The 22,716-nt window shown below is 40.3% G+C and overlaps 1 protein-coding gene across 8 annotated transcripts in view; it reads left to right on the top strand.

The window, feature by feature from the left end:
* Positions 1-22,716, top strand: part of PLA2G4B (phospholipase A2 group IVB) — a 54,173-nt gene that overhangs the window by 1,032 nt on the left and 30,425 nt on the right. For 3 of the 8 annotated variants that reach the window (XM_026794144.2, XM_026794150.2, XM_026794149.2), the window contains one exon: positions 3,468-3,578. Coding sequence is in view for 4 of the 8 variants with exons in the window: in XM_026794150.2 (XP_026649951.2) it covers positions 3,539-3,578 (40 nt within the window). In the remaining 4 variants the exon portion in view is untranslated. Of the gene's footprint in view, positions 1-61; positions 281-3,467; positions 6,916-7,783; positions 21,705-22,716 lie in introns of those variants that run through there. The other 5 variants (XM_074542987.1, XM_026794146.2, XM_026794153.2 and 2 more) reach the window with 4 other exon arrangements.

Here is a 22,716-nt window from a genome sequence, read left to right as displayed (position 1 = left end):
GTAAATCAACAGTGTGGTCAGTGATGCTTTCATCCAGTTTTTATGTTGTTACATTTGGCAGTCAGGTTCATGGAAAAGAGTGTTCAAAATAGAGGATGGATGGAGCTGACTGGTGACTCCATTGATGACAACAGCACATAGAACCTCTTTTGTTGCTCTGGAATGACAGCTTTGCTACCCACTTAAGAGCCCTTTATCACTTGGATGACATCTGACAAGAAAGACTGAAAAAGCTGATGTAGCTGAGCAGCTCTGTGCCACGTACAGGAAAATATTCAAGGTGACTCAGTTGCACTGAGAATACTTTTAAAATTAAACTCAAAATTGAAACTTATCTTCAGGAAATAGAAACTGGAAACTGATGTCAGACTAATACAAAATAACTGGAAATTGCTTAAATCAGTAACACACTTCTGCCTGTTCTTAATAATGTTCTTCAGCACTTTGCTGAAGATTTCGACTACTTAATGTTTCTTATGCTGAAGAGATGGTTTACACCGGTAGGGCTAAGATCAAAGGTTTTTTTCAAGACAATATTCTACTAATTGCAGGCTGTTGAGTCAGAGTGCTTCATATAGTCTCTCCAGACCTGCTGAATACAGACAACATTATTCAAGAACAATGTGAAAGTTATTATTTAATTAAAGATAATAGACCCTTAGCTGCAAGAGATCCTCTGCCACGCACAACTGATAAATCCAATAGAAGTTGGATGGGAAACTCTGTTCTTGTAATCTGCTTAATTGAAAAGTGCTTCTGATAAAATAGGGTATCAAAGGACTAGCTTGAACTGAAGGATCTTGTCTTTATTCTTAGTCACCCACTATTTAGCTCTGCACTTCATTTCTATTTTGAGAATAAGAAAAGCTTGTGACAAGCCTCTTAAGAACTGAGAATATCCCCACATGTAAGCTGCTATGAGCAAGTTTACTGTAACAGAACAGTATGTCTTGCAATGCTTTTTTAGGGTAGGATGATTTCCCTAGCTGTCAAGGAATCAGGCAACAATGGAGAGTGCTGATTTGCCCAATACATTCTTAAGATTTTCCATCTTTGCATTGAAGACTGTGACCCTGAAGCATTTTGATACACATAGAGTATAATTTGAAGGAAACTGTAGAATGAAAGTAGACAAAAGGCCTTTATTAGCAAAAAGTGACCCACAGGTGCAGAGGAGGTGAAACATCTTTGAGAAAGTGGCTGTCTCTGCAGAAGTCGTAGGTATTTGAGGCTTCAATGGAATTTTAATAAGGATTATGCTGAGCAAAGGGATTTCAATGCAAATGTGCTTCTCTAAGCCTTGAGCTTCTTCAGGTGAAGCAGTGTCTCTGGGTGGCTTCTGCAAGTGAGGTTGTTCCATGGCCACAGAACAGGAATGAAGTGAAAGATGAGAATATATGTTGTGTGGTGTAGTTTAGGAGTCACTTTTCTCCATTTCTGGTTTATATTCCCTGTGTGTATTTGAAAGTCTAAAGATTTAGGTTTTTTTAAATTCAAAGCTTAGTTCTGTAATACATTACTAGATCATTTGTTATCAAGCTGAGAGATAAGACCAGTGTTTAATGACAAAATACAAATAGTAAAATTTTTTCTATATTTTGCTAAAAAAATATAATTCTACCATTTCATTAAAAAAAACCTCTACTATTCTGCACTTTTTAGTGCTATGTACATATTATTCAGAAATGGAATCTGATCCAAATGTGGTATTAAGGACAGAGAAAGTGATGCTTTGTTTAAGTTTGGGGAGAAGAAGGATTAATATTTCCAATGAACTAGTGCTCCTTGCAGCATTTACTATGAAATATCCCTGCTATTTTTCACTGTTGAGGACAAAAATTAGAAATTCTGAGTCTTAAAAAATTGTCTGTGCAAAATTTGGGTAAAACCTAAAAATGTCTGTACCTGACTCTGGATAGTGCTTAGAGAAAAATTAGTAAATGAGATACATTCTATTTATTTAGGATTGTATCTTTTCAATTACCTAAAATGCTGAACTTCAATATTTTGTGTTTAGACTGGGAATTTATGTTTACATTAAAATCACTTCAGTAAAAGATGTGGTTTTACATTTTTTTAACTCTTAAAAGAGTATTTAAAAACTCTTGCTGCACAGAGGGACAGTCATGCTTTTTTCCTGGTTAGTGATCTAAGAGGTAATCCTGTGGAAAACAAAACAGAACAGAACAAAAAGAAGATTAAAATGTTCTGCTGGATCAAAGAAGGAAACAGCAGGAACATGTATGGGGTTACCAGGAGAAGCAGGGGTGAGCCATACTGTGCCAAGATAAGTAAGAAAGCAATTCAGTTATGTCTGTAACAACTAGTCCAGCTGGTTGTAAATCATGAATCCACTTTTGTATCCAGTGAAGTGAGTGCTTGCTGGCTCATTGTGTGCTGCCCCTGTTTGCAGTGGATCTGGTCCTGAAGGAGCGAGGTATTTGACAGTAGAGAGAAAACTGTGAAATATGGATGTCAGATAAGAGATAAGCTGGATAGATAGTTCAAAGGAAATGTCCTGGATAGGAACAGAGCATGTGTATATCTCTGCTTTCATCTAGAAGAGGAAGTTCTAATGCCCTGTTATCATTTTAATATGCTATGAATTCAGCAAGGTAGTTTTGAATCAAGAATCCTGTGCTATCTACACAAGTCTGTCCCTGGCCAGTGTCACTCTGACATCCTCAAACATCCAGCACTAACTCAAACCAGATTATTTTTGGCTGCACAGTGCTCTGACTCCAGCCGTTCTCCCATCTCTGGGTTATTTCAGATCAGAGATATGTCATCTTGACACAGGAAAACTACTTTGATACCTAATGACATCACTGCTGTTGTAGTGGAAGAGAAGGAGGTCAGTGGTTTGTACTTTTTGGTGGAAACATCATAAAATCACTAAACAGCTCAGCACTTACTGCTTCCATGGCAGTCTGTATACCACTCCCTGTAAAGCTGGGACCTCCTAGGCTACATTTAGGTCAGCACTGTGCTGGGGCAATTCTGCTCTTTCAAGCCTTCTAGGGAATCTTGTTCCCTCACCTGAGGATATAATATCTGCTTCCTTTTTTTCCCTCTGTATTTAACAGTTTCACTTCTGTCCCACTGACCATGCCATTCCACTTCCAGGGCACCCAAAATCAAAATTGTAACCTAGCTAGACAAATCAAAAATTAACCAAAATAGAGGTATAAATGGTACATAAATTATGCATACAAAGAAAAGAAAGATAGTGTGCATTCAGGGAATATCAATTGTTAAATTTCTCCCCCTCATCAAGGGAAGTATGTGAGTGTGTGGGCATATATAAATGTTGGTTGAAAGGAAGTGAGGAATGGGGAGAGAAAAGCAAAGGAAAACCAAAAGATTATGGGTCACTTTCAAGTAGAGGTATTATATGATTTTAAAATTCTGTTTTGTAATAACTTGGGATTTTTCTTTTTTTTTCTTTTTTTCCTTTTTTTCCATAGAATGTAGGTTCTCCAGCAGAAATCTCCTTCTGGCAGAAGACAGACATGTACAAGTGAAAGTACCATGGCCCATGTCCACAAACCAGATGTTTTCACTGTGCAGTGCCAGAGGTGAGTGTACGGTGAACCCTGCCTGCTTCAGGATTCCAGGGCTCTGCACAGTGCCCATTACTCAGCCACAGGGTTAATCCTAACACAGGACACAGGATCTACTTACAAACAGCTCACTGAAACCTGTGTTTTCTTTGCTTTCTCAACTTAGGGATTTTGCAATCAGTCATTATTAGTACACTTACTGTCATTGAGAATGAATGCTTTTATGGAGAGGTAATAAATGCTTTCCATTGCTGTAGCTCTAGTGAAAAGTTATAGAAGTTTTCTCAAGCTCACTCACTTTGAGGTCAATGTAGAAACTGAGGAACAAATTTTATTTATTTTATCTCTTGTTGATTCCATTCAGATTTTCCAGTCACTCATCAGGCTTGCAAATAATGTAGTTTTTTGTTCTCTAATGGCTAGAGAGTTCTGAGATAAGAAATAGGTTTTCTCCCACTGGGGAGAAGATTAGCATTTAGTTGAGTAACTCTGTTTTATCCTCCTAAGGACTAGTGTTAAAAGTCTCCTTGAAATAACCATTCACCTAAAAGCTAGGGTTCTCCATGGGATTTAGAAGGCTGAAGCTCATGCCTTGGCGTTGCCTGAGAAGATTCTTCCATTTCCCACATTTATGTTCTGGTCAGCAGGTTGTTGTTTATTAGTACATTAGTGCTTATGGTGGGTTCAGGGAAAAGGCTTAAATTTTATTCCTCATTAGACCAATAGGTTTTGAAATCTTGTTGTTTTTGTCATGAGATGAGAGCTTTATTTTACCAAGAGTTACCTTTCACATAATATAAAGCAAAGTTAGTAATTTGGTAATTAATTTCCTTAGGATATATGGGTTAATCTGTGCCTTGTCTGTGTCTCCCTTGATTCATCTGGAACACTGTGCCCAAAAGAGGAGGGAGGAAGAGCAGATATAAACATAACCTTTCTCTCTTTTTTTTCCAGTTGTCTCTGGCTACTAAGGTGTGCTTTGTATAGCCTAAAAAATACTGTCCACTAGCAGAAGAACTGCTTGGAAAAAGCCAAACCCATTCATCTCCTTACATGGCCTGAGAAAATACTGGTGCCTAGTAGTTACCACCCAGTGAGAGTTCAGTCATACTCAGGCCAGAGCTGTCTTCTCTCTGCTTCATTTACTGCTTGTTCCATTTGCTTTCTGGTATTTTTATAATTTCTGTCTGCCTTATTAGCCTTATAACAGACACCTCACAGAAGATCATGATGGGCTGAGGCAGGTAATACCACTCTGCCTTTCAAAATCACACATTTAAGAAAGATAGCTCTGACTTTTTAAGTCATTTGCTCCCGGTACTTGGCATGTGCAGGTTCTCCCTTCAGCTGGGTTGAGAGGAGAGTAGAAGTTTTTAAGACTGTTACCCTTCATTCCTCTCAGTTCTCCACATAAAGCTATTTGGCTTTCCAGTGCTTTCGCTTTGCTTTTCGTCTCCCTGCAGAGGAACATAATTTTGCATTATCAATGAACATCAGTCCAGATCTCAAAGGAATGCAATTTCCTGTGCTCTGGGGGAATCCAGAGGTTAGTCTCATAAATCCTGTGTATACTCTGCAGCTCCTAGCCAGGTTTGACAACAGGGTCATTTCATGTAGCGCTCGCATAGTAAAGCACATTGCTTTTGTGGCCTCTGAGCAGGCTGTTCAGGATATCAGTGTGCATATGGTTGTTACTTGAGCCATGCCTGTGCATGTCTCAGCTGCTTTCCTGCTACTCTGTCTGTAGAACAGGGCAGAATTCTCCTCATGAGGTGGTGTTCCTGGAGAACAGAGCCTTCTGCTGCACCCAAAAACCAGAGTGATTTTTCTGAGGGTCACCACATGTGCAGATCCCAGAGTCCAGGAGATTCTTGACAGAATGTTACTTCGTGTGTGAAATACAGCTCTTCTGGGAGCAGAGGATTGTTTGTGGATGGTGAGGATGATTTCTCTGCTGCGGTCCTCAATTCTCCAGTACGAGATTCCACGTGGAGACAGTCAGGAATACTTTTATCTTTGCAAGATTTCTCTTGAAGGATTTTAGGTTTTCATTGAAGAGGTGTGAAAACTGGAAGCATATTTAAGGATGTTTTCAATATGGTGGTAGCAGCACCCTCAGCTCTGTCTTCTGCCAGTACCATAGAAACAGCAGGCACAGCAGGTACCTACTTTCAGGCAATAGCCACAGACCAAACCAAAATTCTATTCTGCAGTTGCCCCCAGACTACCAGAGGTCTGAGCTTCTGCAATTTATCACTTCCTGATCCTTTGTTTTATTCTCCACCTATTTTAGTTTATTTTCCTCCATTAGGTTTCCTGAATTCTGCTTTTCTTTCTTTCCTCTTGTCTCTCTTTAGAAGAATTCCAGCCTTATGTTGAGTTCTTATTCTCAACAAACTTTGCAAAATAAATTCTGTATCTCTTGTAATGTAGGGGATCAGATTGTTGTGATGAGGTTTGTTGAAAGGAAATTTATTAATGATCAGGTTTTTGTCTGATTAGTAACCTTTCGAAGTACCACATACTTAGCACTGATAAGGACTTTGCACCTCTGTTAATCCACTGACTATTTGGACTGCTGCTGCAACCTGAATCCACTCTGGGAGCAGACTGTATCAGAAAAGGAAGAGCCTGATATATTACTGCAAGAGAGTGGAGATTATCTATTAGAAGGATTTAAATATTGTATTTGCTTCAGGGCAGAAGGGCTTGCTCAATGCTTCTGGTAGCTCTTAAGACCTCATTGTGAAATGAGGAAGAAAGGGCAGACCCAGCACAAACTCTTGTTGCAGAGGTGGATTCTATCTAAAAATAAAATAAAGTATCTTGTATGTCTGGAATTGGGCTTTAAGAATATGGAGATGCAAATGCTGATATGACAAGGATTTCCATAGGGAAATATTATCTCTTTCATTAATATGTGGCTGTACATTTCTGTATATGCATTAAGTTTGCAAGAGAAAAAGGATATATCCTTGCCAGGTATGGATTTCCGATGTATCCTTGACTTACTTCCATAGTACTAAAAACATCAGCAATCCCTGAACATGGCCTGGATTTGTAAAGGTTTTCTGACAGTAGAATACCTTCTGCTGTCTTAAGCTGGTCTTCTACCCCTGTCAGAGGAAAGGAATGCTCTCTTCAGCAATAACTGTCTGCTCTAAAGACTTCTTGTTTTAGCTCACTAGGTGGAGTCCTGAATGCTGTCACTAGGACTTTTGACCATGAGATTATATGAGAAAATATGGTACATATCCTGAAGGACCTCAGATTATTATCAGTGGGATTTTACACATCTATGAGTAATAGATTGATGCCAAAGTGATCAACATGTTACTGAAATGGATGCTAGGTGAGTATAGAGGTTCATTTTTCCTCTTTCCATATTCTAGAATCATGGTTTACTGCATGGGTAAACATAACCTTCAGTGGCTATTTGGGAGCTCTTGTTCTGCTATGCCATATCCTGAAGAACATATAGTATGTCCTGGAAACTCTGATCTGAAACTGAGTGCAGGATGCTTTGGTTTCCTTTGTCAAGCAAGGATTTGAAAGGAAATATGATTTGGGTGTGCAATGGTGGTTGAGGCTTTGGTAGAGAGGAAGGATTGATGCTTTGTCTCCAGGTAGAGGTGTTGAGGGAACCTTTTAGCTGTACATGCTGTCTGGGGGCTCTCCCAAACAATCTGAGCTCAGAGCAGCTGCCTGGCTGGCTCAGAGCCCTCAAACCTGCTTGTTCCTGGTATGTGCCTGCTCCTTGCATTTCATATTGCCAACAGCTCAAGACTTGATTCTGTGTCTTCAGCTGAAAAGTGCTGTGGGAGTACACGCTGATGGAGGCACATGTGGTTGGGGTATAAGGAAAGAACGAGGCATCACTAAGAGAGGGGATCCCAGCTTGCTTTTCAGTGTGATTGCAGCCACACTAACCTTTTTTACAGGTATTTCAAAATGCTGGGTAAGCAGTCATTGCACAGCTGAAGCCTGTATTGCTCAGGGAACAGCATATCCATTTGACATACAGCTATTTTATTTAATGTGAGCAGATGGAACAACCCTATTTAGATTCAGAATACAGTGACAACATTTTCAAGCAAGAAAAATGTTACCATAAATATACAAACTTTACACTTGAGATGATGGAGAGGAAAGTTTTATCCTCAATATACAAAACTATATAATAATTTATAATAAGGCTTCCCAGCTGTAAAGAATATGTCTTTTTAATTTTTTTTCAGTGTATACTGCAATTTTCTACTGCTGGCTAAATGTGTGTTTTGCTTTCCAGCACATATGATTCTTTTGGCAGCAGGGGGATATTCTTTAGCTTTTATTACAAACCCCTAGTCCTTTAAACTGTGGGCTTCATCCCCTCTGCAGGGTTGCCTCTATTCTGGCCTGTCCATGGACAGCACTTCCTTTCGCAACCATGTTGACACTGAAGGGTGCAGTCCATGGGTGACAGATAAGAAAGCTAAGCAGGGACAATGTGGGTTTGAATATAAATGAAGGCTTGGCTGCTCAAAGCATCCTTACTGCACCTCTGTACCAGGGAGATCATGTACTCTGTCCTCCCAGTCTAGGGGAAAAAAGTGTCACCTGTGGCTAAGTAAAATTTGCAAGTCACAAGATGGCAGCATAATCTCACCAGTGAGGGTGACAAAATTTGAAGGGTCAGGTCAGTAATCTTCCTCAGCTCAAATTCCTATTTTGAACAGTCAGAAAGGCCTGTATCTAATTAGCTGGTGCTTCCTATGCTCTAACTGCTATGTATAGAGGTGAAACTATTATATATGTAGGTGAAAACTCTTTTAGATCACCTTTCAAATTAACCTATTTCATTTACATTCAGATGCACTGTGATAGTATTGACATAAATTGCTCACCAGGAGTTCAGTATGGAATAGAAAAAAAATGACACCAGCATGTTATGTAACTCATCAGCAAAAAAGACATAGATGGCACACTGACCTTGCAAAGCCTGTGCAACTGGGAGTCATACTGTTGTATTTTCTCTCTGCCCTTGAGAGCAAGGTACTCTGAATGCTGTCTGAAAATACACATTTCTTGATGAGCATTAGTACTACTGAGTGAATATATTCCCTGTGAAGAGCTAATTAGTACATTTTTCTCCTTCTGTTTAAGGGGTATTCTGTATTCAGTTTTCATCTGCCTATTTGCCTGCCCGTGTGTGTGTCTTGTCTTTCAAAGAGATCTGCCCATTCTTACCATTTGTTGTGAATGGAACCTTTCCAATGTGCAGCACCTCATTTGGAAAAAAGGACTGTGCTAGGGAGAGATGATTCATCACATCAGCCATCATATTATATAATGCAGAGTGATAACAAACCTACTGAGAAGATTCCCAGCAGCAATATTCCCACTTGCAACTTTAAATATTTCATGCAGAAATATCTGTAAAAATAAGTGGGGGTAACTGTATCCATTTGGAAGAAAAACAAGCCATGAGAGCAAGGCAAATATATTTCCATTTTCAAAATTAACTGCAAGTTTTTGTGATGCTACTGCAGAATTAAACTATAGATATTTAAGTGCAACTTCCAGATGCACTTTTTTGAGAGTGTTGAATCATAGCTCTACAAATTGCTTGCAAGTGAATATGATGTTTTGACATATGTGCAAACTGTTCTTATGCGTATTTACTTGCTGAATTTAGAGGTAGGTTTTACTGGACAATTTTGCAGACTTGAGACTTTTGAACATATGCTGAAATCCAAACTGATCATTGGTTTTGGTGTTGTTTACCTGCCCAGATGAAGATTCTAATCTAGTTTGCTCTCAGTAGTTAATACAGTTTCAAGCATGCCTAAGACAAATTCAATAAAGCCAAAGATAAATGAGAGAATGGTACACTGCCCTTTCCATGAGTGCATTGTTTCCATCCTGAGCGATTGGCCACATGGTGTCACTGTGTTTTAAGGCACCAAACCCTCTAGCAATAAAGCCTAGCAATTCCAAGTTTTCAAACTATCCCAACCACGTCGTATTATCTAAGGAGACACTTCAACAAAAGTGACAAGATCCCAAAAGCTTCATATAGGAGAGTTTTAGGAAGATATTTTACACAAAACATCTGTTTCTAAGCTTCCTTTACCTTCCCTGGAATAAGTCAGAACATTTTTAGCCCAGAAACACCTTTCTCCAAATGTCTGCATTTTGGAACATGCTTGTATAGAAAGCTTTATCTTAAATTGTTGCAAGTTGGAAACTTAAAAATTAATCTGTGCTGAACTCGTCCTAAACTTCATAGTTCTTTTCTCCTGCTGTCTTTGTGTGTCTGAATTTGCAACAGCTTTTGGCTCTGCTGAATAGAGCAAACTTGGCCTTATGGTGCTCAGACCAATATAAACTGCATCTCCTGGGACCCACAAAATGCTGTTTAATCCCTGCTAGCTCTGAAGAATGCATTGCACAACACACCTGCTCGTGAGAGCTGTGCCAAAAACGGATGTATTGCGTATTTGAGGGGTTTCATAATGTACAGCTATAGCAACAGTGAGAGCAACAGTTGTGTACAGATACAGTACAAGCCTCAGCCAAGGAGATGGTATCTGGCTCAGGGTGTGTCAAAAGGCTGCAAAATCTCATGCAGTGCTAAGTATTGGGGTGCACTGTTTCTTTTGTGAGTGGCAAGTGAGCCTGGGGTAGCAGGCCCTGTGCTAACACCTTGGTAGACCACGTAGGTTGGATGATTGTTTTATAGGAAGCATACATGCGGCTTAACACCCACGGAGGGTGCATGGTGCTTTGTTTTGCTGGTTAGCACGTTAAGTAGCTGCAATGCTTTCCCTAAGCCAGCTGCTCTGCTTTGTATGGAGCTTACTCTCTGCAGAGCTGCTGAGCGTGACAGCTCTGATTTAAGATGTGTATTTCTTAGTGATATTTTCACTATCAATTCTGTTAGGACCAGAAATTCACTTGTAATATGTCTGTTTTGAGGGCCATATCTTCAATTTAAGTGCACAGTCAAGTCAGAATTACTAGGTCTACAAAGCATGGTGATCTGAAAATTCAGGTGCCTCAGAATTTCAGTGCAATGGTATGAATTGAGGAATTAGCTGTGTTAGCTGGCCTTGAATGTGACCTGAGATTAAATGCTAAATAAAACCTGGACTGTCAGATCTCACAAGCTACAGTGGAGCTGAGATGTCCTGTTCCTTGCGGAGGCAGCAAAAGTGCAATGGGAGGGTTTGGGAGACTGTTTGTGAGCCCATTGTGTGTACATTTGTGAATAGCAGATTATTTTGTCTTTCTTCTTCCTACTTGTAATGCAAATCCAGCTTAGAAGTGTGTTCCACTGATGGTGATTTAGAAAAACTTACTCAGATATGATTTTGGCGTATGATTTCTTCTATTGCCCCCTCACCCTTGCTTCTGTGATTATCTTAACTGAAGAATTTTCTGTTGGCCTCTGTCCTGGTGTGGCCTTCAGTATGGGAGCTTCTGAAGAGGATAAAACATGGTATGATTCATCCTGGAGGAAGAGCCTAAAGCAGAAGGTATAAACAGTAATGCAGAAGAGCAGATGGGGGTCTCCTGTAGGGGAAGGTGGTAGGTCAAGCTTGGGAGTAAGTTGGGCATATTGCCAAAACAATTTGTCCTTGTTCTGCAGATCTTGGAAATTGCTGACCTCGTTATCTAAGACACAAAGCGTCTCCTGGTAGTGTGCAGGGGAGTTCTAACATAACAATATATATAATTATCCTAATGGCACTGCTGCCATGATGGCATATAAACTATAAACAGGAAAGACTGAAACCCTCTGACACAAATGAGATGCAAATGAGGGGTTGGTGCCTCTGCTATAGGAATACCAATAAGAAATGGAAACTGGCTGAGGAAATCCTTCAAGGTTTGTCTCCAGGAACTGCCTTCAAAATGTTTGCTCAGGGAAGAAAGCTGTGAAACAGGGGAAAGATGGGTGTTTCCTTCCCTTGTGGTTTTATGAACCTCAGGCTCTGGAACCAAGGCTCCGTCTGAGGAAGCATTTATGTGCTGTCTTGTGCAAGGTATCATCTGGGAAGCTCTAGTACTCCATATTTTTGGAAGAGGTGTGCTGTGCCAAGGGCATTTCAATGTTAGTTTCTAACACTGTTAGATTAAAAAGCGAGTCTTCATGAAATAAGGAACAGCTTGTCTCTTCATCTGAAGCTTTTTATGAAGCACAGAGACCATCACTATCTGTGGATATAGGTCAACTACAGGTTTCTAAAATATGTTTGATATATAAGGAAAACATTGAATATGGCAAAAAAGAGATTTTAAGAACAAAAACCACCTATGAATATTTAGTTGGACCTACCCAATGTAGGCATTTTTCCCAGTAATTCCTGAATCAAGTTCCTCGTGTTTGATTGAGCTACACATAAAAGAGAATCATCCAGTTTTAATTTAAATTTACCTATCACATGGGGGGGAAATGTGATGTGGAGGCTGAGAAAAGTCAGGGGTCACCATGTGAAAGGAAGGTGTAGGAGGGAAGATACATAGTTTAGCTTTAACACAGGTTTCAAGATCAGAAATAGAATTTATTGACGTTTGTGGCACTGTGGCACTGTGAAAAGGCAAGAGAGAAATGATTTGTTAAAAGTGATAGAAGTTCTCAGAAAAGCTGTAGACCTTGCTCCAAAAAAGATCTGTAGTCTAAATATAATGCATGAACACCAAGACATACGAAAAAATAGGAGGAACAGGAGTTTAACAATAATTAAACCTAGGAAAAAATGTGATACATTTGGTTTTCTCAGGGAGCAGAGAGGGGGAAACAGGCTGATGTTTTGTGTATATTCCTTTGTCTGTTTGGTTGTGCTCCAGTTCATTAAGCACTGGTGCATCTGAGGTGGCACTTTACCTGTGAATTATCCTATTAATATCAATTAGACTGTTCCTGAGAGGAATGTGTGCAAGTGTCTGAGGAGATCAAAGCTTTTGGCTTTTTAAATGCATATGTTAACTCCTAAATGGACAGCAGAAAAGCTGCTAAGCTTTGTCTAAGCAAAGACCTACTAGTGAATTACCAGTAGCTGCAGATGAGGAAGATGTCTTCTACTCTTTTTGCACATCTTTTCCAACAGCAAAGACATGGCTTTGAATTTTCAGCATTTTACTGTGGGTTGTTTTTTGACTGGCTGAATTTTCACTAGATCCCCACAGTAATCTGGAGTGGTGAGGGGCAGGAGACAGAGTGTAAGGAATGAGGGTTTTACTTCTGCTGAGCACTACACAGCTAGTAATAAAAACTCCAAGATGCTCCATTGTTAGAATGCTTTTCATTACACCCTGTCCTGACACAGACAGACCACATAATGGCAATGACTACACATATCAGAAGGAAGGAAGTGGAGCTCAAATGATCATGACCAGAACTAGAATTAAGATATCAAATAGATATATCTATCATGAGAGTCTGAAATGGATTTGCATGGATTCACCTGTACAGTTCTTCTTTCAATTGATGGGGATGCAAGGGGCTGTTAATAGCTGTTAAGATCTACTCCTATTTAGGAGAGCATCAAATTGCTTTACAGTATCTTTGTTTCTTGGTTTTGCAATGGAGACCATAGTATCTTCTGTTTGAGTTACTAATAGAGACTTCCTAGTACATGAGTATACTGAATGAAAATTAAGGTGCCCTGCTCACTGCTTCTTGCAGACTGTCCCTGGTGCCATGTGAAACCCTTAATTAACTTTTTGACTCCCAGGTTATTCCCCCAGAGCTGAAGAATGTTTTGCTTGGGACAAGTGAACAGCATTTAGCTGCATCTGTAATAATGTAATGCAACCATTCATTTAATTTGATTCAGAGCCACATAAGGTTAAACAATGTGCAACAAGAAGCACCTCAAAGCATTACTTCAGAGGGTGGGACACATTTCTGATCTACACCATGACTAGTGGACCTTTTGGTGCTCCCTGGACCTTGGTTAAACTGATGCCTTCCAAAATATAGACACTTGATGGGGAATACACTCAATTTCTCGGTATACAATGATTGTGTTCATAAATAGAATGTGTATTCTACAACAACAGAATAATTTTTTTTTCTTTACAATATTTGTTTGTCTTTCCTTTGACTTGCAGCAGTTTCTGTGATCTCAGGTGAACTGGCTGTTGCTACTTCCATTTCACAACAAATTTCCCACTAACTTGCCTAAGATGTACAAAGGATGTGTGACAGGGTCAAAGAGCAGAGGGTACATTACCAATTTAAATCCTACTTCCTTTCTTTTCTTTTTACTGTAAGCAAGTTGTTGCACAAGGCATTCCATACTCCACATATCTGTCCATGTTGTCAGCTGTTTGTGTATGAGGCCTGAGGAGGAGGAGGAAATATGCTGTGTGTTATCAGCAGTCAGGTCCTTGCCATTCCCAGATGCAGCGTACGTGAGGAAGCGGTGTCTGATGAGCAGGGCCCGTCGTACTTTTCTGATGCAACCCTTCCCTGTTTGAAAATGGTGATTGGGTTCTGTACTGCTGGGCTGGCTGGTTCTCCTGCTTCATGGAACCTGCTTGGAAAGCTGTTGTGCTTTCATATGCCTTGCTGACCCACCTGGCCTGTTCCTCTGGCTACCCATCACTCTGTGATGACAGGACATGCTCCCACTCACCAGGGGTTACCCCCTAGGCTGGTCAGCAGGTGAATGAGATGCCCATTAGATGTTCTTAGGCTGTTGGTCAATTCCTTTGCTTCCATCTTCCTAGATCTCTTAGCTGTGAAGCTCCCAGCATGCCCAGGGGGCTGCTGAGCCTAAACAGCTCTGTAGGCAGGGTCCTGGCATGTCAGCTGAGGCATCAACCCAGAAATATTTCAAAATCTTTCTTATATATGGGAGTGAAATCTTTTTAGGGAGGTGTGCCAACATGATTTCCTCTGTGGAATGAACATTCCAGTTCCCAGCACTGTGCAGGACATTTTACCTTTTTGTGGTTCAGTTTGCTTGCTACTACTTGGCTGACAAATGCATTCAGTATGTGTGTAACTACACAGGAGGGAAGACCAACAATTAGTGGATTTGAATCATACAAAGCAAGGGTCTCTGCCACTTTGCAATGTGTCTGTTGCGTGGGGAAGGGTTGCAGAGTACAAATTGTGCGTGTTGCAGGGAGGGCACCAGCAGTGGTTTGTGCCCTGCTGCGTTGGCAGGCTGTGGGTGAGCTTCCTGGAGCTGCTTATGGGAGAGGTGATCATCTGACATCTTGTCTTCCATCAGATCTCTGCCCCTGGAAGCTAGAGTCTCTGAGTGACTGTATCTCCCCCAGCTCAGACTCTTCCTGGCTAGGGCCAGGAGATCTAATTTTGGGCCTTTGGCACATTGGTCTGGAATCCTCTGCCAAATGAGGCAGTGCAGGTAGCTTGATTTAATGTTCTGCTCTAAACAGACTCAATGCTTTTCATGGCCTACTCAAAAATTTTTCTATTGTTGGCCATGTGATGCCTTACCTGCCACATAGACCATGAATGTGGGAGGCCTACAGTTAAAAACACCCTAGTTCCTTGAGATGCTGAAGGCTATACATTTCTCTTGGCCTTGGTATGATTTTCTATTCTAGGTTCTCAGGTTTCAAGAAGCACTTTGTAAAAATCTTCAGTGTTTCAGAATTCCCAAAGTATTATATAAGTTAAGAGGTTAAATAAGATTTGTGCCTGTAAAAATATTTTTTCTACTAGACCAAAATCTTTTAAAATTGCAGTGTTATGCAAGGGTCATGTTTTATGTGCTGCTGAAACAGAGGAATTAACCCTGACCTAATATGCATACACAGAGAGATTCAGAGATAATATCAGGCTCTGTGGATGACTCTGCCTTGGCACAGGTTAAAGCAGCTTTCCTGAGACCAGCTGAGATACTCACTGTGTTTCAAGTGCTCTCCTCACACTTGTCTGCCTTTTCTGCTGCTTAAGGGGAGCAGGTGGCAGAAAGCTGCTTTCATACCACAGGAATTAAGATGAGAGTGCTCTCAGCAAGGCAAATTCCCAGTTGCTGTATTAGGAAAATTTTGATTTCTTTTTGTCACAGAAATATTACAAGTTGAGTGGAAGAAGAGAAACACACCTAAGCGAGAAATTTTTCTCATCAGAAATATTTTCTACAGGGATAAGCATCAATGCAGAAGGAACTTTTGTGTTAAAATCCTCTGTAGAACCCCTGAAGTTGTCTTCTGGTGTCAGAAGTTATAATTCACCACAAGTGAGTCACAGGGCTTTTAATTGCTGTAAATAAGCTTGCAAGGCTCATAATAACTCTAATGACTAAGTCAAACTCTGGTTATTTTATTTTAAATTGTTCATATAGCTTGGTTGATGTCTAGAGTTTTTGTATTTAAAAAAAGGGACATAAGTGAAGAAAGGAAAAAAGGAAAAAATGCAGTTTTTGAATTTGACAGTGTTTCAGTAAACTTAGAAGACCTACACTACCTACAGAGAGGTGATGAAAAGCCCTGTGACTTTCTGGTAGTGGGATCAGTGGAGGGTAATGATCCACTTGCAGGAATGTGCACTGAATTGTCTAACGTGTTTTCCGCCTCTGATACTCATTTCCCTTGGAGTTGTGATGATTTAGACAGCTCTCATGGATAATGCTGCTTGTCCATGGTCACATTACCTCTACTGAGCTCAAGCTGAGGTAATGGCTGCATGCCACTACAGAAGGGCAGCCCTGGAAATTCCTCAGGAAAAGGAGAAGAGTAGTTTTCTGTTGCTTCAGCTCCTCAAATGAGCTCAGCATTTTGCCAGAGGAGTTCAGAGCCAGTACTGTGAAGTAGGAGCAGGGCTTTCTAAGCTTGGGTGTTGACTGGAGCAAAACCTCCTGTTTTAGCAGCAGCTAGCCCTTAGATTTCCTGCTGCAACATGAAACTTTGCCATTAGGTATTTTTAAGACTTGAGCCTTTTTGGATATTTACCAAGGTCAGCATTCACTTGTTCTTAGTGATCAGTGTGCCTGCTATAAAGGCAGTTTGCAGGTATTTCCAGAGCTACTGGTGACAAACTTGAATGCATTCAGTTCTCCCTGAACTGGCTGTTTCCATATTTCTTTGCCTTGCCTCTATGCTCAGTTCAGTGGTTTTCTTACATTTGCACTTCATTAAAATCTTCCAGATTACCTAGGCCAGGGCTAGCTTTGGCTAGTTGGCTGATGCTAGCTTTACTTAAGAAGCCTACCCACTGGCAATACCAACCTACAGAATAGCACAGTCAGAATGCCTGCTACTGTTTTAGTCTTGCTATTTTTGAAGGTCTTCTGAGACAATAAGGTACTGGTAGGAATGCATTAGTTGAACCCTTGATACTTTCTGTATTATTTGAAATAAATTATTGTATATCTTTTATTTCTTTCTCAGCCAACATCTAAGGGCTGTGCTCAGGTAAAGGTTGGACCTTGAAAAACCCACATACAGAGTTGAAAGAGATTTGGACAGAAACAGAAAGGAAATGATGCTGTATGTGTCATACAATCACTGCAACCTTTGTGTTTTAATTACTCTTGCCCAGTATAATAACTTTCAGTAGCAAACATGTCCTTAGTAGATCCTGCCCCAAAGAACAGTCAGTCATAGAGGCTGAAAAACAATAGCAGAAAGCAAGAGTTACTCTCTTGATTCTAAAAAAGTGACCATTAAATAAATACAAGAGGTAGGTGGCAACCCTACCTCTTGAAGGAAACCCTTCTTGTGATAATTTGAAGCTGAATACCATTACCATAAGTCAAGTGTTCCTGTCAGCCAAGTGGTGAAGTGTAATACTTACCTAACTCTTCTGAGGTCTTTGCACAAGCAATTTTATACTGACATCAGTGTCAGACTATTTGAATAAGATCTAAAGATAAAGGTTTCAGAAACTGGCTTGAGTGGAATGACATTGAAACATCTTACTCAATTATCATTTCAATTAGGTGCTCTGCAATCGCTTGGTTTAAAATAAAAGAACAATTTCTAAACATAAACACAGTAGGTTTCAATGTGTGGCTCTACATTGACGTGTCTTGGAAAGGTAACACTGCAGTCCTCAGATACCCCAGGTAAGTAATAAGCAGCTTCCTCCTGTGGTGAAGCTGCAAAGATCACTATCTTGCCCTATTTACAACCACACCTGCAAAGCACCTAAGGAAATTAGTAGCTCCCTTACTCTGGCCAGGAAAAAGAGCCAGTGATACTGGATTTACTGTATGAAGTCTTTGTTTAAGATAACAGTGGTTCAGGAGATAGGGAAGAGGATATAACACCTTTTACTTTTCTGAAACAGGGCTGGATGTTGATAGCCAGAAGGACAGTTCATTTACAAATGTTATCACCTGATTGCTGCTCAGATAGAGCAACCTGTAGTTTTGTTCTAATTAACAGCAGGTTCTGAAAATTGTTGTTTGGAAAGTATTCAAATTTCTAAAATAATTTCAGAATGGATATGTTGTTTGCTTAGAATGGGGCAAGGGGAAAACAATGAAAAATTAGCTTTTATTTCACAATTTAATGTTACATGTTCTAAATGTGGCATTTCTGAAGCTTGCTTTATAGCTCCTAGTTTCACATGGTAATTTTGAATTGAAAAATTGAGATATACTTTAATAAACTTTTTGTTGTTATTTGGATTATTTTTTACAGTAGTTAAAGAAAACAAGTATGGAAAAAATATTTTGGTGATGAGCTAGTGAAAAAATTACTTTTTCCCCTCAATTTCTGAGAACATTTTAAAAAATGTGGTTTGTATTTGACTGTACACATTTCTTTTCCTAGATAAATATAATTTTCATAATCTAGCCACTGAGCTGAACAAGCTACAGACTGACTTAGGAGGCAAAAAGAAAGTGACTGTTATTGCCCATTGTCTCTGTCTGGCAAAAAAATACATCTCCTCAAAATGCAGTCTTTCACCTCCACCTACTCAGTGGTGTGGCTGCATCCAGCCCTAGCAAGAGCCATCACTTATCTCTATTTAAAAGGTTTTATGGGATGAATGAAGAACTTTTCTGAAACAAAGTTACGGGAGGTTTATATTTATAGGAGTGTGCTCTGGTAACTGCCATCCTTCCTCACGAAGCTGCTGGGACCAAGGGTGGAAGGACTCAGAAGACAGTGCCTCAGTGAGGGCAGTTTTTGTACACCAAAGCTGAGTTTGAAATTTTGCAGGGCCATTGCTGGGGCAAATGATGATGTCCACTAAATGACACTTCTGTATTTTTTGTAGGTTCTGTCCCTGTTGGCTTTACAGTTTATGCCACCAGTAGGATAGTCCAGTTCACAATCATTTGGAGTTGCTGCCACTCTACTGCATGTTTTTTGGCAGCTCAGTAGCTTCCTGCAAGGGGCAATTAGTGAGCAGCCCACTGGGTAAATTGCATGTAGCTGAATGCTATATTAATTTTATTTCTTTCATGCTGAGCTTGCAGCATGGGCTTGCATTCCTTCCATTCTGATTTTGCTTCACACAGTCTCCTGTGTGCATTATCCAAATACACAGGTAGTGTATGAACCAATTTAACCTCGTTGTAATTTGATATGTCTTTTTATCTCTTCCCTCACCCCAGCTTATTTCCAAGTACTTTCTTAATAGTAGTTTGGAAAAGAAGTAAGATTCAGTCACAAATGTGGAATGAGACTGTCCTAATTAACAAGTAAAATCTTTCTATAATATCTCATCTCTTTATCTTCTGAACTTTTACAATCTGCTGCTGCAGGTACAGTATGGTATTTTCTGAGCCTAACTCCACTAGTATAAGCCTGGCATGACTTCCTCCCTCTAAAAAGGGGAGGGGGAGGACTTTCTGTACCATCTTAAAGTTGTTTCCTGGTTATTTTCTAGTTCACTAACATATTCTGCTGTGCCCTCTTTGGTTCAGGTTTAACCTTTAAGTTTTGTTGTTCCTTCCTTATGCAGCTGACTTTGCCTAACTTTCCACATGCTGTACATTTTTAATGTCTGCAGCGAGCCCTGATGTCACATAGCCATTCTCCTGATGTCCAGAAGAAAATGGATGTAGTAGTTGTCAGCGTGCTTGTTGACAAGAAACACAAAATGTTTTATGTATTTTGGCCATGCTGATTTACTGGAAACATTAGGTTCTTGGAGGGGCTATTGGAAAAATTAGTTCCATAGCTCTCCAAAATAACTTTTGCACCTTGATTTGAAAGCATTCTGGGAGCTTTTTCTTCTTCTTTCCTGTTCCATGAAGACATGGGTCTCCCTGCATTAAAACAGCTGTTTTGTTTTTAATGTGTTGCTCCGTTTCCAGGCAGACATACCACTCTTTGAGTGGAGTTCATTGTTCTCTGGCTGGTTTTCCACTTGCCTTCTGTTTAGGAGGTAAATTTGTCGATGTACTACTTTGGTGTCTCAGTTCACTATAGCAGCAGACTGTCTGAATAAAGCTGCAACAGCAGTACAAAAGTGGAAAACCAAGACTCCTCTTGAATAGAGCCTTTTTCCTTTATTCTCTGCTTTTTTCCCTTGTCTCTGGAAATGGGATGTTACAGACTCCTGTGTCCATGGAAGCAAGAAGATGAGTGTGTGCACTGCAGTCTTAACTGGTCCTATAAAAATGCCCAAGTGAGGCTGTTGAAGCAGTGTAACTGCAGGAGTCCTGCAGCTTCCACAGTTAATTGCTCTGAACTCCACATTGCTTTCAAATGAGTTTTGGTTGATTTTTCTGTAAGCTTTGTAACTGCCCTTTGATATACTGCATGTAAAAACCAGACATTTATTTGAGATATTTTTCTTATTAGTATTTCAAAGATTTCAACCTAGTGCATCTAGTCCTCCCTGGTGGTGAGCACAGTGCTGCTTTCCAGAGCAGAGTCTGCAAAATGTCAATTGGAGTGATTGGTTGTCACTTGCAGAAGCCCAGGAGCATCTGCCTAAAACTGATTGTAGCTGGTGGCAGTTTTTTGTGGAAAATATTTTACAAAATGGATGATCCAGAGTGTGTATCTGACTTTCATGAAAAATCTGAAGCCAAAGATTTCAGGTAAACCTATTTTCCTAATGAACTATTGTGATTATAATTAATATTTTTTCACTTGTCAAAAACCAAATTCATACTATTTGATGAAAATTAACTCTTGACATTCTCCATTAGTTTAAGGTGTCCACTGGCTGTTTTGTGAGTCTTGATCCTATCTGGAATTACTATGCCCCAGTGAGTACATACCTTACTGAAAACTTATGGTGGCCTCCAGGCCTTTTCCAAGTCTGGGTCTGTACACCATGAAATTGCAAGTGTGGATAAAGGTACAGACAGAGCAGATTGCCTGGAGCAGTGTCCTGACAGGAACCCTGTCAGCAGGTCACGGTAGACATGGGAGAAGTGGAGGAAGCCCTGCCTCTGCCGTCTTTAGGGATGCCCTGTTGACCCAGCACTGTCAACAGCAAGTTGATGGGGGAACAGGATGGGAAACTGGGAAATGTCAAGTTATCATATTCATCTCAGTAGCAGGTAGAGGGAAAAAGGCCAGAAGGCTTGCAGCTTTCCCTTTCTCTGCTAATATTTATCTCAATTTCACCAGCATCTCTGCCTTGGCCGAGTGATCAGCCAGTAGGTACTTCCAGTTGAGGAGTCATGATTTACTGGTTGTCAAAAAGATTCCCAATAATATATTTGGAATATATTGAGTCCCTGTTGTAGGAAAAGTTGAAAAGAGCACTCAGAAGTGGGTTGGTCTCCCACCAGAGATTGGAGATTTAGTTCTCCAATCCCTTTAGCTTTTTCTTTTTCATGGAATATTTGTGTAAGAACTTAAAAGCTACTGAAAATTAATCTTCTGACTAGATCTGTGAAAGAGGTGAGAGTGAAGGAAGACTTCCTGTACATGTCAGAATCAACCCAAAAACCTGTTGGGAGGATGTTGGGGCAATAGCAAATGGTGAGAAATACTAAAAGTGTCAGCCTTTCTGCTCACCTCTGACATTGCAGATCTTTCCCTCTCAGATGTAGGCAGGCTCTCCTCCACACAGAGGAGGCAGAGGGTGGAGCTCGGCGCCTGTATAAATTATATGTGTCCTTCAGGTTACTTCAGCAGCAGCAGCAGCACAACAAGCTGCCAGCCTGTTTGTCAGCTGACAGATCTGTTAACCAAATTGGGGTTTCGGTCGCTGTCGCCATCTTCGGCGCCATGGGGAGCCCACCAGCCAAGGTAAGAGAGCGGAGCCACGTGCGGCGCCGTGGCTGGGCCTCTCTGCTCCAGCCCTCCCTGCCAGCTCCCTCCTACCTGCATCTGCTGGGTGCAGAGGCTGCTGTGGTGGGCCAGGGGCATCCTGAGCTCTGCAGCCTCGCCGCTCTCCTCTTTTACCTCCGGTAACTGATCTGTCAGCGAGCTGCAGTGGAAGCACAGAGCAAATGGGATACTTTGCTTTGTCCTTGGTGTACATGCCGGAGTGAAGTCCCTGAAGGAAGAGGAGGCTGCTCTTGAAGAGCTTACCTTCTGTAAAATGAAAGTGCTTTAGGCCTCCTAGGTGCTTTTCTTTGCATAGCATAAGTTCATTGCTTGCCCCAGCTGAAATAAACCAACAGCTTTATCTAGCAACAAAGCATAATCTATATTACTTTAGCTGCAGGGGAGACATCTAATGACCTGTTTGACCTGTTTAGATCTAACTATTTTTAACATACTGTTTACAGCTTTTGCAATTCTTGTGGAAGTATTTCATGTCTGGACTTGAGTTTTTTAATAGTAAGTTCCATTCAGAGATTTTAACTGATGGCTCTTAGTATAAATCAACAGAACTATTAGCTGAAAATTCTTTTCTCATGTGTATCTTAAAATCGACATGGTGTCTGAATGCAAGGCATGAATTACTTACAGATAATAATTCTTTATATATCAAATCCTTCGTCAAATTTATGAAGATATTAATAATATCTATATTATTATATAGAAATTATTAATATCTATAAAAGATAGTAAGAAAATATATATGGGCATTCATGGGCTTAAAATATAGTGAGACACAATGTTAGATGCTACACCCTATAGAGATCATTAATGGTGACAGGGTAATATTTACAGGCAAAGGTAAAGATTAGAAAAATATCAGTGGCTTGAACAGATGGCTTAAGGGATAGATTAAAAATATACAAGCATTCAGGAAGAGAAAATGAGTTGTAAATGCCACGTACTTTCTGGATAAAATTTGTTTCTAGTCCAT

Source organism: Zonotrichia albicollis, chromosome 6 (assembly GCF_047830755.1).
Source record: "Zonotrichia albicollis isolate bZonAlb1 chromosome 6, bZonAlb1.hap1, whole genome shotgun sequence".
In the NCBI taxonomy this organism is placed as follows: domain Eukaryota; kingdom Metazoa; phylum Chordata; class Aves; order Passeriformes; family Passerellidae; genus Zonotrichia; species Zonotrichia albicollis.
Note: the sequence above shows the minus strand (reverse complement) of the source record. Positions and strands in the feature narration are given on the sequence as shown.